At 39.0% G+C, this 17,245-nt stretch overlaps 1 protein-coding gene across 1 annotated transcript in view; it reads right to left on the reverse strand.

The window, feature by feature from the left end:
- Positions 1 to 17,245, reverse strand: part of LOC134328452 (NACHT, LRR and PYD domains-containing protein 12-like) — a 37,586-nt gene that overhangs the window by 6,417 nt on the left and 13,924 nt on the right. The window contains exons 10-13 of the mRNA XM_063009547.1: positions 16,585 to 16,758; positions 16,264 to 16,440; positions 15,862 to 16,032; positions 4,951 to 5,099 (exon numbers count right to left, since the gene is read on the reverse strand). Coding sequence (XP_062865617.1) covers positions 4,951 to 5,099; positions 15,862 to 16,032; positions 16,264 to 16,440; positions 16,585 to 16,758 — 671 coding nt within the window. The remainder of the gene's footprint in view (positions 1 to 4,950; positions 5,100 to 15,861; positions 16,033 to 16,263; positions 16,441 to 16,584; positions 16,759 to 17,245) is intronic.

Consider the following 17,245-nt stretch of genomic DNA (forward strand, 5'->3'; position numbering starts at 1 on the left):
GCCAGAGCAGCATAACCTTCCTCTCTTACACCACAATATGATAATCTGCAGAAATAAGAAAATATGTAATTATTTAAATGTACTGTTAGTTCATCATTTTCTTTCTCATGAATAATGAGTTTCTTCAAGTAGAAAAAGCACAACACCAATGATCTGGTAATAAATAAATTATAATAAAATACTAACGTGAGTTTGTGGAGTTTGAACTGTGTATTCTTCAGTAGATGAGAGATCTGAATCACTCCTGAATCTCCTAGATGATTGTTACTCAGATCCAGATCTTTCAGGTGTGATGGATTTACATCAAGAGCTGATTTCAGATCAGTACAACTTTTATCTGTAATGCTGCAGTTCCTCAAGCTGCAGAGAGAGAAGAAGAACATCTGAATAAAAGTATTTACAAATAATATAATATTATAAGCTACATGTTGGTGGGTGTAAAATTAAAGCATGTCTGTTCCTCTTGAGGATTTTCTTCCCTGACTGTTCCTGGAAGGTTTTATTTACTCTGCAGGGTTTAAGACTCAGTTGAGGTTTAGATCTTGTTCATCAGGCTGTTTTCTGATTATGTTTTATATATATCTTGCCCACATGAACCATCCAGGAGGAAATTCATGATTATTTAACAACAAATTATTAGGATGCCTGCGGTAGCTGGTGAACGACTCCCGGGTTCCCAGCGAAGCAGGCGTTACAGAGCTCAGGAAACAAAGGCTTCATATAGGAAGCCATCCAATTAGCACTGATCGCCCGCAGCTGTGAGCTGGCTTATTTAAGCCAGCTCTGCGCAGCAGCGGGCGTCGCACCTTTTGTTCTTTTCTCTCTCAGTGGCAGCTCGCCCACGCTCCTTTTTAGGGTCAGCAGGTATCCCCGGGTGGCATTTAGGCCAGTCGGGTGTGTAGACTGAAAGGTCGAGGTAAATAGCTTTGCTTTTTCTCCTCTAGGGCCAGTGTGGTGTGACGCCATGCAGTCCTCGTACTGCTTTTGTTTCTCGTATGCCGGGTTTGCGCTAGCGGCTTTGCTAAAAGTTAGCATCAGACTCCGGTGAAAGCTGTTTCTAATAGCTCATTACTGTTATTGTGTCCCGATCTCGCAACCGCTGGGTGGCGACGCCGTAAAGCACTCGGCTGGCGAGCCTACATCCCCGGTTCGAATCCCGACCATAGCTGTGTTTGTCCTCGCTAATTAAATTTCTCTCTTTTTCAGATCGGCGCGCTTTTCTCTTGGAGCCCTGTTAAAGTGTTCGCCGATTGTGCTCCGCCTTGACCACTGCTTCCTGGGCTGGTCTGCAGCGAGCGTTTTCTCCTATTGCGGGCCTACTGCAGCGCTTATCAGCGCTTCTCGTTTAATTTATACCCGCGCTCTAATAGCGTGGTGGTAACGCACCCAGCGTGCACCGGCGCAACCCTGGTTCACGTCCCTCCTCATATTTATTTCTTTTCCTTTTTTCAGTTTCCATTGTCCGCAGCATTAGCGACATCATCTGCGTTTCCGATTGTTTTTGTTGTTCCAGTTTTTATCTTTCTTTTGTATTTTGCTTTAAAAAATAAAATTATTCTTTTATTTTAAAAAATCTGCGTTTGAGTCCTACCTTCTCCCACGTAACACAAATAAGTGAGATTTTATTTTTATTGCACACTCGCTTCTGATGGCTGCAGCCGGAAACGCTAACAGCGCTAACGATGCTATCAGCGCTACCGGTGTGACCGGCATGCACACGGAGCATGTTGGAACGCAGAGAGCCCTCATCATCAGGGAGAGTGATGTACGGAGAGCTTTCAGGAGAGTGAACACCAGGAAAGCAGCAGGACCGGACGGGATCGCCGGCCGAGTCATCAAAGCCTGCGCGGACCAGCTAGCACCGGTGTTCACGATGATCTTCAACCTGTCCCTGACCCAGTGCATCGTACCAGCGTGCTTCAAACAGTCCGTCATCGTTCCAGTCCCGAAGAAGAACCAGCCAGCCTGCCTTAATGACTTTCGCCCAGTGGCCCTGACATCAGTCGTGATGAAGTGGTTCGAGAGGATCATCAGAGACTTCATCACCTCATCACTTCCGGACTCTATGGACCCTTTACAGTTTGCATACCGCCACAACCGTTCCACAGACGATGCCATCACCTACCTGCTTCACACTACACTAACACACCTGGACGCTGGGAGGGGTAATTATGTTAAAATGCTGTTTGTTGACTACAGCTCAGCATTTAACACGATTATCCCCTCTACACTAACCATCAAGTTGGAGAACCTGGGACTTCATCCATCCTTGTGTCACTGGATCTCTAACTTTTTGACGGACAGACCACAAGCTGTGCGGGTAGGAAAACACATCTCACCCACACTCACCCTTAGCACTGGCTCCCCCCAGGGCTGTGTCCTGAGCCCCCTGCTGTACTCACTGTACACATATGACTGTGTGGCCACTTCCAGCTCTACCACCATTGTCAAGTTTGCTGACGACACTGTTGTGGTGGGCCTGATCTCTAACAACGATGAGAGGGCCTACCTAGAGGAGATTAAACACCTGGAGGACTGGTGCCAGGACAACAATCTCCTCCTTAATGTCAGCAAGACCAAGGAGCTGATAGTGGACTGCAGCATAAAGCAAGAGAGGAACTATCACCCTGTTATGATCAGTGGTACCGCAGTGGAAAGAGTAGACAGTTTCAAGTACCTTGGAGTTCACATCTCTGAAGACCTGTCATGGTCTTGCCACACCACTGCGCTGGCAAAGAAGGCCCGTCAGCGTCTTTATCACCTCAGACGCTTAAGGGACTTCAAACTACCATCCAAGGTGCTTCGTAACTTCTACACCTGCACCATTGAATCCATCATAACGGGAAACATCACAACCTGGTTCGGAAACAGCACCAAGCAGGATAGGCAGACTCTACAGAGGGTGGTGCGTTCAGCTGAACACATAATCCGGACTGAGCTTCCTGACCTGCAGTCCATATACAGGAAACGGTGCTGGACAAGGGCCAGGAGGATAGTAAAGGACCCCAGTCATCCCAGTAATGGACTGTTTTCTTTGTTACGGTCTGGGAAGCGTTTTCGTGCTCTAAAAGCCAAAACGGAGAGGATGAGAAGAAGCTTTTTCCCACAAGCTATTCGAGTCCTCAACGAAAATAGCATTTAGGACCAATTTACACAACTTGCACAATCTAATTTATATGTATGTGTATATATGTGTGACAAAAGGGTGACAGCAAAGGTCAAAGGAAAAGTTTACAGGACAGTGGTGAGACCAGCTATGTTGTATGGTTTGGAGACAGTGGCATTGACAAAAAGACAGGAGAAGGAACTGGAAGTGGCAGAAATGAAGATGTTGAGGTTCTCCTTGGGAGTGACAAGGATGGATAAGGTTAGGAATGAGATAATCAGAGGTACAGCACAGGTTAAACAACTAGGAGATAAAGTTAGAGAGGCCAGACTGAGATGGTTTGGACATGTCCAGAGGAGGGACAACGGGTATATTGGTAGAAGGATGTTAGATATGCAGCTGCCAGGAAAAAGACAAAGAGGAAGACCAAAGAGGAGGTATATGGATGCAGTTAGAGAGGACATGGAAGTATTTGGGGTGAGGACAGAGGACGCAGTGGACAGAGTGAGATGGAGGAGGATGACTCGCTGTGGGGACCCCTGAAAAGGGAAAAGCCGAAAGAAGAAGAAGAAGTGTATATATGTGGACATATGTATGTGTATATAAGTATATGCGTGTATACTGTTTTATATGTATGTGTATGTATATGTATAGATTAGTATTTGTGTATTTATTATTTATCACATCTGAATAGCATTATGTAACATTATGTGCTGCACTACTTGTCACTTTACACACTTGTTCACTTTAAATTGCCCTTTGTAATTATATTGTTAATTCTTCTAATGTTCACTTTACTTTAAATTGCTCTTTTTAATTATATTGTTAATTTTTCTAATGTTTCTAGATTCTTACTTTTAAAAAACATTCTATATTTTTTGTATAATATATTTTTTAACTATTTTGTAGTTTTTGTAATTACTGTGGCGGAGCAGTCACTAAAGCATTTCACTGCCAGATGTGACAAATAAACCTTGATTTGATTTGATTTGATTTTTGATGACATTTATTTACATTCTATTTGTGTTTTTTGCTATACAAGAAACTAGTTTAGAAAAAAAATGTCCCATTCTAAACTAGATTATTATTTTAACAAATCAGACACATTGAAAATGCTTGAACATTTTTTTCAGTCATGGTGATTAAATCTTTTCCTTAATTCTCCTTTAATTTGCAGAAGCAGAAGGACCAGGCGCTTCCAGAGCAGCATAATTTAGGGATAAAACTTTTAACGACTGATGAGAAGTCGACAGTTTGTGTTGATTGTTGATAAAACGTATCAGCAGATGTGCATTTGATCGGCTAAGTTTAATGAAACACTCAAGAACTCCTGAAGCAGTGGCTTTGGTATATCAACCCATTTTTTTCTTACATATCAGGAAGTCCCACAGGAGATTTTTCTTTTTTAATTGTATAAAATATCCAGTCTACATCCTAAATAAACTCTATCTTAAGGTTGACACATTTCCAAATGAGGAGATTTTGATACTGTTGTATTGGTTCGGTTACCAGTTGATAAACTGATCATGGTGGGCTAATAGAACTAGAGTAAAGGCCAGTGTTTAATTCAACTTGTATTATGGTCTTTTCTAAAGAAATAAATATTTACATTTAAGGCATCTAGCAGACGATGTTCATAAACAACTTACAATTGTGACTGAATACAATCCAAGCAATTGAGGGTTAAGGACCTTGCTCAAGGACCCAACAGTAACTAATAGTGATAGGGTTTGAACCAGTGAAGAGCTGGTACACTAGGCAGTGTCATCACTGTTCATTTCTATTAAATATGTGTATATAATAATATTACTGAACTTACTTGAGTTGTTTCAGTCTGTATTGATGATTCTGCAGTAGAGGAACGAGCTCCTTCACTCCTGAGTTTCCTATGGGATTTTTACTCAGATCCAGATCAGTCAGGTGTGATGGGTTTATACTGAGAGCTGAAACCAGAGTAGTGCAGTCGTTCTCTGTTAAGCTGCACCCACACAACCTGCAGAGAGAGGGCGCTATTAGAAACTGTCTTTTCTTGTTTGATTTAGGGATGAGCAATCAGAGTAATGAAGAAGTCTTTCAAAGAAAATGGAGACGAGGAGTCGACTCTTTCTGCACTGGGAGTCTCTCACGACCCTTCCTCTAATAAGAGAATGTTAGCTGCATCTAAGGAGTGCTGCAGCTCTGGGGTATGTCTTCTGTTGTAAGAGGGAGTGGACAAAGATAATAGATCCGTTAAAGATCTTTTATAAACAGCTGCACTGTGTGTCCCAGTAGCAATAGCTTTGTAACCTTTACACTGGTAGATTTTAATGACTTTGTTTGCATCTTAATTTGAATCTCTTTAGAATGTGGTAAACAAAGAAATGTGATAAATGTGCAAAAATATAAGAAATGAAGAAATGTGTAACTACAGTTTCACCACACTGTACAGTAATAATCTACAGAGAGAAAGAGGATCATGTCAAATCATAAATCTGATCTGATCCGGTCACATTCTGCACAAGATTCTGAAAGTAAGTAAGTAAGTAAGTAAGTAAGTAAGTAAGTAAGTAAAATTTATTTATATAGCACTTTTCACAGATAAGAATCACAAAGTGCTTTACAAAAACATTGCATGACAAAATATATACACTCATCTACATAATAAAATACAAGATAAAATAAATTAAACAACAACAATAATAATAATAAATAAAAAACAAATAAATGAAAAATAAATAAATAATTCATTCAACATTATACAAATGCCTGCTTGAAAAGATAAGTCTTTAGTTGTTTTTTTTTAAAAGAATCTACAGAATCTGCAGATTTTAAAAAATATTTTTTGAAAGTACAGTTTACATTTCTTATTTTACACCTTTTACATCCTACAGATGTTTGTTTTGTTTTATTAGGATTGTAACGTCATGTTTTACACTTTGGTCACTTATGACAGGAATGGTAGTTACTCACCACACAAGATTCATCACTTCACAAGTTTGTATCCAACACAGTCATGGACAATTTTGTATCTCCAATTTACCTCACTTACACGCTTTTGTACTGTGGGAGGAACCCGGAGCACCCGGAGGAAACCCACGCAGACACAGGGAGAACATGCAAACTCCACACAGAAAGGACCCAGACCACCGTGTCTTACAGCATACCTGTCAAGTTTTGGATTTAAAAATAAGGGAAATTTTACGCCGCACGCTTCGAGCCGTCCCACCAGCCCAACCGAGGTTCAGTATCCCTTACATTTTAAGACAGGTTTACAAGAAATCTAAAATAACCACCTGTAAACCACTTACAAACTACAATTAGATTATCAGAATCTGATAGGCCTACCTTTGTTGACACTGAAATGCTGTGGACATTCCTACATATGTAATTCTTATAATACAGCCTATAAATGAAAACACAGTTACAAACCTTACAGAATTCATAACTCTGCCCCATCCTGCTCCTCTTTAGAAAGGTAAATTTGATGTCCCATTTAGATATTTACATGCAGTCTTTACTTTTTTTGGCAGGAATGCCCTCTCTCTCCTTGCATCCATCCATCTCTTCCTGTTCCAGGTTTGTTCCCGCTGTCCGCACTGACCTCGTGAGAACTGCCACTTGCAGCAGCCTGGGTGGCAGTTCTCGCGAGGTTAGTGACATTTCAGTTTGGAGAGGCACAGGAATGTTTTTTTAATTATAATTGTAGTATTGTGTAAAGGAAACATAAAAATACTTACCTGTAATGGGGAGCTGAACCTGTGGGAGGAACTGTTACCTTTTGTTATTGTTGTGGTGCGGTTAAAGGAGGGTCAGAAGAAAGTTACCGTTCTGAGAGTTTGCACATGACTTTATTGCTTATCTGAGATTTGTTGGTTAATAATAAAGACACTTAAATATATTATATTTGGATGTGATGATTGAAGATACCACAATAAAATAATACGGGAAATTTACGGGAAAATACTAATACGGGAAGACGGCGGGAAAGAGGGGTAAAATACGGTAGTTTCCCGGCCAAAACGGGAGACTTGACAGGTATGCTTACAGATGTAAAAAAAGGAAAATCACAAACAAAAAATCAAGGTTTAATCAATAGCGATGCATGTTCCTAAAAACTTACTTTACTGATTAAAAACATCTGTAATATTACAAAACATTAAAAAACTTATTTGGAGAAATAATGTGGATTTTACACTGTATCTGCATTGTTCCGTTTGATGTTAGACAAAATAGTGAATATTTCTTAGGAAATGTAGGACACTGACGGAGTAAGTAAAAAAAAATAGAAAAATAGGTAATTAATTATTTTTTTCAGGCACTGTACATGATTTACAGCCTGAAATAAAATAAAACATTAAAACAGTTTGCTTTAAATATTTAAGTAATAATCATTTGTTACCTCCTGGATGAGTGCAGCACAAATACATTTAGTGGCTGAATTGTTCACCCTTCAGCTCATTTAATCTAAATTAATTGCTGTTTAATAACTTACCCCAGTGTCTTCAGTTTACAGTTTGGATTCTGCAATAGATCATAGAGCTTCTGTACTCCTGAATCTCCAGGATCGTTCCCTCCGAGATCCAGCTCCATCAGCTCTGATGATGGGTTTGATCTCAGAGCTACAGCCAGAGCAGCATAACCTTCCTCTCTTACACCACAATATGATAATCTGCAGAAATCATTCATCAGAGTTTCTACATTTACTTTAAATTATATTTCATTGCATTCATTTTCAGGATGAAAATATTTCATGTTTTGTCTGGTCTTTTTTCAGATTTGGGGTTGTAACATTTTAAGGAGTAATAAAAGTAATACAACAACATTTCTATTAGTTACATTTTACAAATCAGACATTTATTTAATTTCATCACTCAATATTACCAAAATATACTGAACAAAAATATAAACGAAACACTTTTGCTTTTGCTCCTATTTTTCATGAGCTGAACTCAAAGATCTAAGACTTTGTCTATGTACACAAAAGGCCTTTTTCTCTTAAATATTGTTCACAAATTTGTCTAATTCTGTGTTAGTGAGCACTTCTCCACCTCACAGGTGTGGCATATCAAGATGCTGATTGGACAGCATGATTATTGCACAGGTGTGCCTTAGGCTGGTCACAATAAAAGGCCACTCTAAAATGTGCAGTTTTATCACACACCACAATGCCACAGATGTCGCAGGTTTTGAGGGAGCGTGCAATTGCCATGCTGACTGCAGGAATGTCCACCAGAGCTGTTGCTCGTGAATTGAATGTTCAGCCCTCTCCAAAGGCGTTTCAGAGAATTTGGCAGTGCATCCGGCTGGCCTCACAACCGCAGACCACATGTAACCACACCAGCCCCAGCCCTCCACATCCAGGATCTTCACCTCCAAGATCGTCTGAGACCAGCCACCCGCACAGCTGCTGCAACAATCGGTTTGCATAAGCAAAGAATTTCTGCACAAACTGTCAGAAACCGTGTCAGGGAAGCTCAACTGCATGCTCGTCGTCCTCATCGGGATCTCCACCTGACTGCAGTTCGTCGTTGTAACCAACTCGAGTGGGCAAATGCTCACATTCGATGGTGTCTAGTATGTTGGAGAGGTGTTCTCTTTACGGATGAATCCTGGTTTTCACTGTACAGGGCAGATGGCAGACTGTGTGTATGGCGTCGTGTGGGTGAGCGGTTTGCTGATGTCAGCGTTGTGAATCGAGTGGCCCATGGTGGAGGTGGGGTTATGGTATGGGCAGGCGTATGTTATGGACCCCTTCCCAATACAGTAAAACTGCAAATTTTAGAGTGGCCTTTTATTGTGGCCCACCTACATTTACATTTTCAGTATTTAGCAGACGCTTTTATCCAAAGCGACTTACACAATGATCTGAACACGATGCGCAATTGAGGGTTAAGGGCCTTGCTCAGCAGGGACCCAAGAGTGGCAACTTGGTGGTGGCAGGGCTTGAACCGGCAACCTTCTGTTTACTAGTCCAGTGCTCACTAACACAGAATTACACAAATTTGTGAACAATACTTAAGAGAAGAAGGCATTTTGTGTACATATACAAAGTCTTAGATCTTTGAGTTTAGCTCATGAAAAATGGGAGCAAAAACAAGTGTTGCATTTATATTTTTGTTCAGTATAGTTAAGTAAAATGTATTTATATAGCACTTTTCATAGATAAGAATCACAAAGTGCTTTCCAAAAACTTTACATGACATAAAATGTACACACACATCTACATAATAAAACACACAGCATACAATACAATAAAATATCAAAGTTTAATGAAGAAAGATTTTCATGGAGCATCCTATTTATTCCACATAACTGCATGTATAATGGAGGGTGTATGTATAGTTGGTCGACATTGAACTGTAGTGGTATTTGTGCTTGAGGTGCATTTGGTTGTTGTTGTATTTATGTTGAGGGCACTGAACGATTCAGACGTACCTCACACTTTGTAGTTTACAGTTTGGATTCTTAAGTAGATCAGAAATGAGTCTGATTCCTGAATCCTGAATCTGATTGTTACTCAGGTCGAGTTCTCTCACAGTGGAGGAATCTGATGATAGAACTTGGAACAGAGCTGAACATCCTTCATCTGTCAGATTACACTGACTGAGTCTGAAAATACAATCAAGCAAAAGAAAGGGGGAAATTAAATGATTTGTTAATCTGTGATTTGTTAATTCTACTGAATATTTATTTAACTGATGAAAGTAAAAACAAAGATTTTCACTTGTCAAATTTGTACTTTGCAAATATAAAAACATTTAGAATTTAATGCCTGCATCACACTCAAAACGTCGAGACAGCGGCGTGTTTACCCCTGTGTAATAGTGTTTTAGGTTGCATTTCTTGCAGTGGTGAACTGTGTTAATAGACAGTGGTTTTCTGAAGTTCTCTTAAGCTCATGTAGATATTTATTACAGTAGGATGATCATTTAATAGTGTTTCCTGCTTTGCTCTAAATACATTTTCTCCAGATTGCTTGAAGCTTTTCACAATTATTTGCCATCTTGCACTGACAAATGTAAAATGTTTCTGAAATTTTTTTTTCCTTTTTCTACCCCTTTAGTGCATCCAATTGTTCAATTTGCATTGTGCTTCCTCTCTGTCTATGCTGAAACCTGCCCTGACCGATGAGATCAAGCTAACCCACATCCCCTCCGACATATGAACAGCAAGCCGGATGCATCTTTGCCACCCACACATGTATGAGTTTGTCGCCACCTAGCGTTGCATGCGGAGAGACACACCCTAAGGGCACTCTTCCTCATCTCTGTGCAGGCACCTATAATCAGCCGACAGAGGTCCTAATCGCATTCTGACAGAGAGAGACCCACATCCGTTTCTTTGTCCGGCCCCCCAACTGAGCAACTGGCCAATCATTGCTCAAACAGCCGCCCAGCTTCGAACCGGTGAAGCAAAGCTGGATTTGATACGGTGTATCTGGAATCCAGCTCTGGTTGCAGCGTGTCTTTTTACTGCTGCGCCACCTGAGCGGCCAAATGTTTTTGAATTAAGTGAAATTTTTTTATACCCAATCATGATTTCCTCACCTATTACCCGTTCAGCAGCTAATTGTGGAATGTTTCAGAAATTGTGTAATATGAATATTTTAAAAACCTTTTTTTTAATTTTGCCTCTGTCCCAACCTTCTGAGTGCATTGCAGGCATCAAATTCTATTTGTTTATAGTAAGAAAGGACAATGAAGTTGGTAAGAAAAAAAGAAACGTTAGCAATTTTTTTCGTACCTTTGTCAGTTAAATAAATGTTTATGTGGAATTGGGCTGTCTGTGGGGAGGTGTATGGCGCCACATCAATGTCAAAACTAGAGGGCGCAACTTTTAACATTTTGCGTGTGTAAATATCCCTCTCGCGAGTGCAAATGTGAAACTCGCGAGCACAAAAAGAGGAATTGCGTGCGCACTGATCATAATATCGCTCTCAAACTGTCTTTTTTACTCTGGAATGTTGTTTTTCTGCTCGATTTCATTGTTGTGCGCGCGCACGAAAGCAAATTGCGCTCGGCTGCTCTTTCTGCGCTAGAGAAATTTTTGCGCTTGAGTCTTGAAAGGGGCGGTTTTGACAGTATGGGGGCGGAGTCAGGGCCGTCTCTATCAGCGAATGCTCTATGCACGCCAGATCAACTTCCGGTATTCAGACGCCGGTCGTCAACAAGCAGATATTCGTTAGGCATGGCTCTCTTTTACACTTGTTTTCTTCAAGATTAACCTCGTCTGACAGTGAACGATTTTAAATGTACAACTCCAGCTACATTGACAAATACGAAGGTAAGTACATTTGCAAGCATTTCCTTATAACCATGCAAGTAGGCTAGTTGTAAACTGGTTAGTGGTTGTTTTGCTAGACTAGACAAACACTATATCTAGCTTGACAGACCAGTATTAAGATTCATGTTTTAGTTAGCTTTGAAGCATACCGTTAAAATTTTATTTTGATGCATCTTCTCCTTGCACAGTGTCAGGTGTGTGTGTGTGTGTGTGTGTGTGTGTGTGTGTGTGTGTGTGTGTGTGTGTGTGTGTGTGTGTGTGTGTGTGTGTGTGTGTGTGTGTGTGTGTGTGTGTGTGTGTGTGTGTGTGTGTGTGTGTGTATATATATATATATATACAGTATATATATATATAAAATGTATGTGTGTTCAATTCCCAGGTGGAGTGGTCTGGGTTCTTTCTGTGTGGAGTTTTCATGTTCTCCCTGTATCCATGTGGATTTCCTCCGGGTGCTCCTGTTTCCTCCAACAGTGCAGAAGTGTGTAAGTGAGGTGAACTGGAGACACTAAATTGTCCATGACTGTGTTTGATATTAAAACTGATGAATTGAACTGATGAATCTTGTGTAATGAGTAACTACCGTTTCTGTCATGAATGTAACCAAAGTGTAAAACATGACTTTAAATTCCTAATAAAACATAAAACAAACTTAACATATTTGACTGGATATATTACCAATTTACACTCAATCTTTTGATTAAGTGTAAAAAGTTTTGTTTGCCAATATATTAATTAGTTATCTTTTATTTATTATCAAATGTTATATGTCAGACCTTTAAATTTTCATGTCAATTGATTAATTTGATGTTACAGTAATAACATGTCTTTCTCCAAAAAAACATTTTTGTAGTAAATGTGAGGAGGAACTTTTATTTTTTTTTATTCTTATGTTTCTTACGGTAGGTTATCAAGACATAATCATTACAGAATGTATCAGTGTCAAGCTGGCAGCAATGGGCTATCAAATACAGTACAGGCCAAAAGTTTGGACACACCTTCTCATTCCTGTGGTTTTTCTTAATTTTTTTTAAATTTTCTACATTGTAGATTAATACTAAAGACGTCCAAACTATGAAGGAACACATATGGAATTATGTAGTAAACAAAAAAGTGTTAAACAAACCAGAATATGTTTTATATTTTAGATTCTTCAAAGTAGCCATCTTTTGCTTTAATGACAGATTTGCACACTCTTTGAAATTTTCTCAACCAGCTTTATTAGGTTTCCACCTGGAATGGTTTTCAATTAATGTTTGTGCCTTGTCTAGAGTGAATTTTTGGAATTTGTTGCTTTTTTAATGTGTTTGAGACCATCAGTTGGGTTATGCAGAGGTAGAGTTGGTAAAATATAAAATATATTCTGGTTTGTTTAACACTTTTTGGTTCACTACATAATTCTTCATAGTTTGGATGTCTTCAGTATTAATCTACAATGTAGAAAATAAAAATAATCAAGAAAAAACATTGAACAGAAGGTGTGTCCAAACTTTTGGCCTGTACTGTATATATGCTGTTCAATTCAAAACCTTGTATCATGTTACAAAAGAGAAAAAAATGACTTTCATTTAAAGTTAAATGTAAAAAGATTTTATTTCAAGTCTTTAACACCATTCAAGTGGTCTATTCATCTTGAAATAAATGCTAAACAACTGCCAGATTCACAAAACGTGAGAAACGGCAAAGGTGGAGATAAACTGTTTTACACACTCAATATGGACAAGTATTGAAACACCAGCTCATTTATTGTTTCTTCTGATATCTATCTATCCATCCATCTATCACTGATTAGCCATAACATTAAAACCACCTCCTTGTTTCTACACTCACTGTCCATTTTATCAGCTCCACTTACCATATAGAAGCACTTTGTAGTTCTACAATTACTGCCTGTAATCTGTTTCTCTGTATGCTTTGTTAGCCCCCCTTTCACCCTGTTCTTAAATAATCAGAACCCCCACAGAGCAGGTATTATTTAGGTGGTGGATCATTCTCAGCACTGCAGTGACACTGACATGGTGGTGGTGTGTTAGTGTGTGTTGTGCTGGTATGAGTAAATAAGACGATAAATACAGCGCCCGGTGGGCAGCGTCCTGTGACCACTGATGAAGGTGTAGAAGATGAACGACTCAAACAGCAGCAATAGATGAGCGATTGTCTCTGACTTTACATCTACAAGGTGGACCAACTAGGTAGGAGTGTCTAATAGAGTGGACAGTAAGTGGACACGGTATTTAAAAACTCCAGCAGCACTGCTGTATCTGATCCACTAATACCAGCACAACACACACTAACACACCACCACCATGTCAGTGTCACTGCAGTGCTGAGAATCATCCACCACCCAAATAATACCTGCTCTGTGGTGGTCCTGATTATTAAGAACAGAAAGGAGGCTAACAGAGTATAGAGAGAAACAGATGAACTACAGTCTGTAATTGTGGAACTGATAAAATAATCAAAGAGTGTAGATATAAAAGATATGTTTACATAATAAAGAGGCTTTTGTAGATTTTTTATGCTTTTGTTTAAACACAGAAATAGAGTATAAACTATAATATATATTTACAATATTTAAATGTGCACATTCTTTAAAAAAAATTGCAGTTAAAGGCGAGTGTTTAGCTTCATGCCTTGTCAAGTGGTCCAATCCGATAGTTCACATGCAAGCAAAACACAGTAAACAAACATAGCGATCACTGTGTCGAGCAACTTATGCTCTTTTACCCGTCGAATGCAGCGTTCAACATGAACCCTCAGAATGTTCCGATCCACCTCGATCTTGTGTTTGAAAAGGCAAACTCTATATATTCACCGCTATACGACATGTTGTGTTTAGAACTTTGCCGGGGGTTCTCACAAACCAGGAGCTAGACTGTCCGACTAAGGCTAAACGGAAACACGTCACAGAGCTTGCATTCGCTAATAGAGCCGTCCCTGACTCCGCCCCCAAACTGTCAAAACCGCCCCTTTCAAGACTCAAGCGCAAAAATTTGTCTTGCGCAGAAAGAGCAGCCGAGCGCAATTTGCTTTCGCACGCGCGCACAACAATGAAATCGAGTAGAAAAACAACATTCCAGAGTAAAAAAGACAGTTTGAGAGCGATATTATGATCAGTGCGCACGCAATTCTTCTTTTTGTGCTCGCGAGTTTCACATTTGCACTCGCGAGAGGGATATTTACACACGCAAAATGTTAAAAGTTGCGCCCTCTAGTTTTGACATTGATGTGGCGCCATAGAGGTGTTTAATTCAGACTTACCCCACAGTGTGTAGTTTACAGTTTGGATTGTTGAGTAGATCAGAAATGAGTCTGACTCCTGAATCCTGAATCTGATTGTTACTCAGGTCGAGTTCTCTCACAGTGGAGGAATCTGATGATAGAACTTGGAACAGAGCTGAACATCGTTCACCTGTCAGATTACACTGACTGAGTCTGAAAGTACAATCAAGCAGAAGAAAGTGTGAAATTAAATGATCAGTTATGTTATCAGTTATTCTTTATGTGAAGTTATACTGAGCCATAATTACCTGTGGATCTGGCTACTTAGCAAAAGTTTAAAAATTTAAAAACAACATTTAATAATAATAATAATTAATCATATGGGCCAGTGATAGCTCAGTGGTTAAGGTACTAGACCAGTAAAAAGAAGGTTGACGGTTCAAGCCCCGCCACCACCAAGTTGCCACTGTTGGGTCCCTGAGCAAGGCCCTTAACCCTCAATTGCTCATCATGTTCTGCGCATTGTGTAAGTCGCTTTGGATAAAAGCATCTGCTAAATGCTGAAAATTTAAGTAGATGTATTTTAGTAATAACAGTAATAATAACAAAAGATTCGTAAAATAAATAACTATACAACTGTAACTATAACTATATGCTGCGAAACAACTATACATATATATGTATGACAGTTGTGTAAAGTGCAGGTGCAAATAATAAATAATAATAACAGGTTCAAATGATGCTGGAGTAGAAGATCTGAGCAGCAAGATTTTTCTTTAAAAGGACCTGATGTTCTAGCAAATGGTGGAGAATGCAGCAATCTCAGTTCAGGTAAGTCATTTTGTATTATTGTATTATTAGCTAATTAGCTATTGTAGGCTGCTGGATCATTTCATGTATACAATGACTTATTTTAAAGAATATTAAGTGCTCAGTAACCCATAATATTGTACATCAAAAGGTCCTTTTCTTCTTTAAACTGAGTAATAAGAGTGTAAATAAGATCGGTCTCTGCTTTTGACTTGGCCTTAGTTTCTTACTGAGCTGATCTCCTGCACAGTATTACTCAACCTCCCAGACTACTAAGTACAAAAGAACCCAACAATTAATTAACTTTTTAACTACATTTACAAAACAGTGTGACCATATAATTGTGATTGCTGCAAACTTGTTCTTATACAGTAAAATTATAATTATTATTATCTACAGTTATGAAGTTGATAAGAAAAAGTCAGTAAATTCACCATTTACATAAAACATTTAGAATAACTCACCTGAGTGTGGTGGGTCTGCAGTGTGGATCGTTCAGTAGCTCTGAGAGCTTCTTCACTCCTGAATCTCCATGTATCTTCTGACTCAGATCCAGCTCTCTCTCTACTAACAGGTTTATACTCACAACCTTCTTTAGATCATTGAAAGCTTCTTCTGCAGCAGCACCCAACAACCTGCAGAAAGAGAAGAACCAAATCCCACAGATGGTCCATGAGACAGGAGTGAAGAAATCAACAATAACAACTGATTAGATACTTTTCAAACAGAAATATCCAAGTTACTAATATCCAAGGATGGACCTAAAGCTGTAGAACCAAAAGTCTGGCATGAATCATCATGATCTGAAATTCTTTTATAACCTATTACTTTAGTCATTACATCATAATACTAGAAAAGGTCTTTACCTCAATGTGTTCAGTTTAGATTCTGGATTATCTAGTAACTCATAGAGCGGTTTTACTCCTGAATCTCCAGGATGGTTCCCTCTGAGATCCAGCTCCATCAGCTCTGATGATGGGTTTGATCTCAGAGCTTCAGCCAGAGCAACATAACCTTCCTCTCCTACACCACAATCTGATAATCTGGAGAAGGAAGAAAATATTTAATTATTTAAATTTGCTGCTGGCTCATATTTTACTTTCATAGACAATAACTTTGTAAGAGGATACAATATCACAGCACTTTTATGGTCTAGTCATTTATAAAAACAAACATTAAATACTAACGTGAGTTTGTGGAGTTTGAACTGTGGATTCTTCAGTAGATGAGAGATCTGAATCACTCCTAAATCTCCTAGATGATTGTTACTCAGATCCAGATCTTTCAGGTGTGATGGATTTACATCAAGAGCTGATTTCAGATCAGTACAACTTTTATCTGTAATGCTGCAGTTCCTCAAGCTGCAAATAATAAAAACAAAGATTCTTCATAGTAAGTATGAAGTCATTTGGTGTAAGTATGAACCTGGATGGTGTGAAGATGTAAAATGTAAAGTAAAATGTACCTAACCCTTTAGATAGATCCTGCGCATCTAGCCACATTTGGCTCATGGACAAATTCCTTTTGTATCTTATAACTAAATTTTACATTTATAACCTACATGTTTTAAACAAACAAGTGTTAAATTAGTAAAGAGAACAACTCTAATCTAACTCTAATATATATTTTTTTTATAACAAACTATAACAAATATAGACAATCTTTAGTATCCAGACGCAAACAGACAGGAAACGACTTTGCTAGATGTTTATACCCCACACTAACATATTTATAGATTTAATGTGAACATAATCACATTATATATGCTATCTGATCACTCACCTGAGTGTGGTGGGTCTGCAGTGTGGATCCTTCAGTAGCTCTGAGAGCTTCTTCACTCCTGAATCT

The sequence above is a fragment of the Trichomycterus rosablanca genome, chromosome 15 (assembly GCF_030014385.1).
Source record: "Trichomycterus rosablanca isolate fTriRos1 chromosome 15, fTriRos1.hap1, whole genome shotgun sequence".
Classification (NCBI taxonomy): Eukaryota; Metazoa; Chordata; class Actinopteri; order Siluriformes; family Trichomycteridae; genus Trichomycterus; species Trichomycterus rosablanca.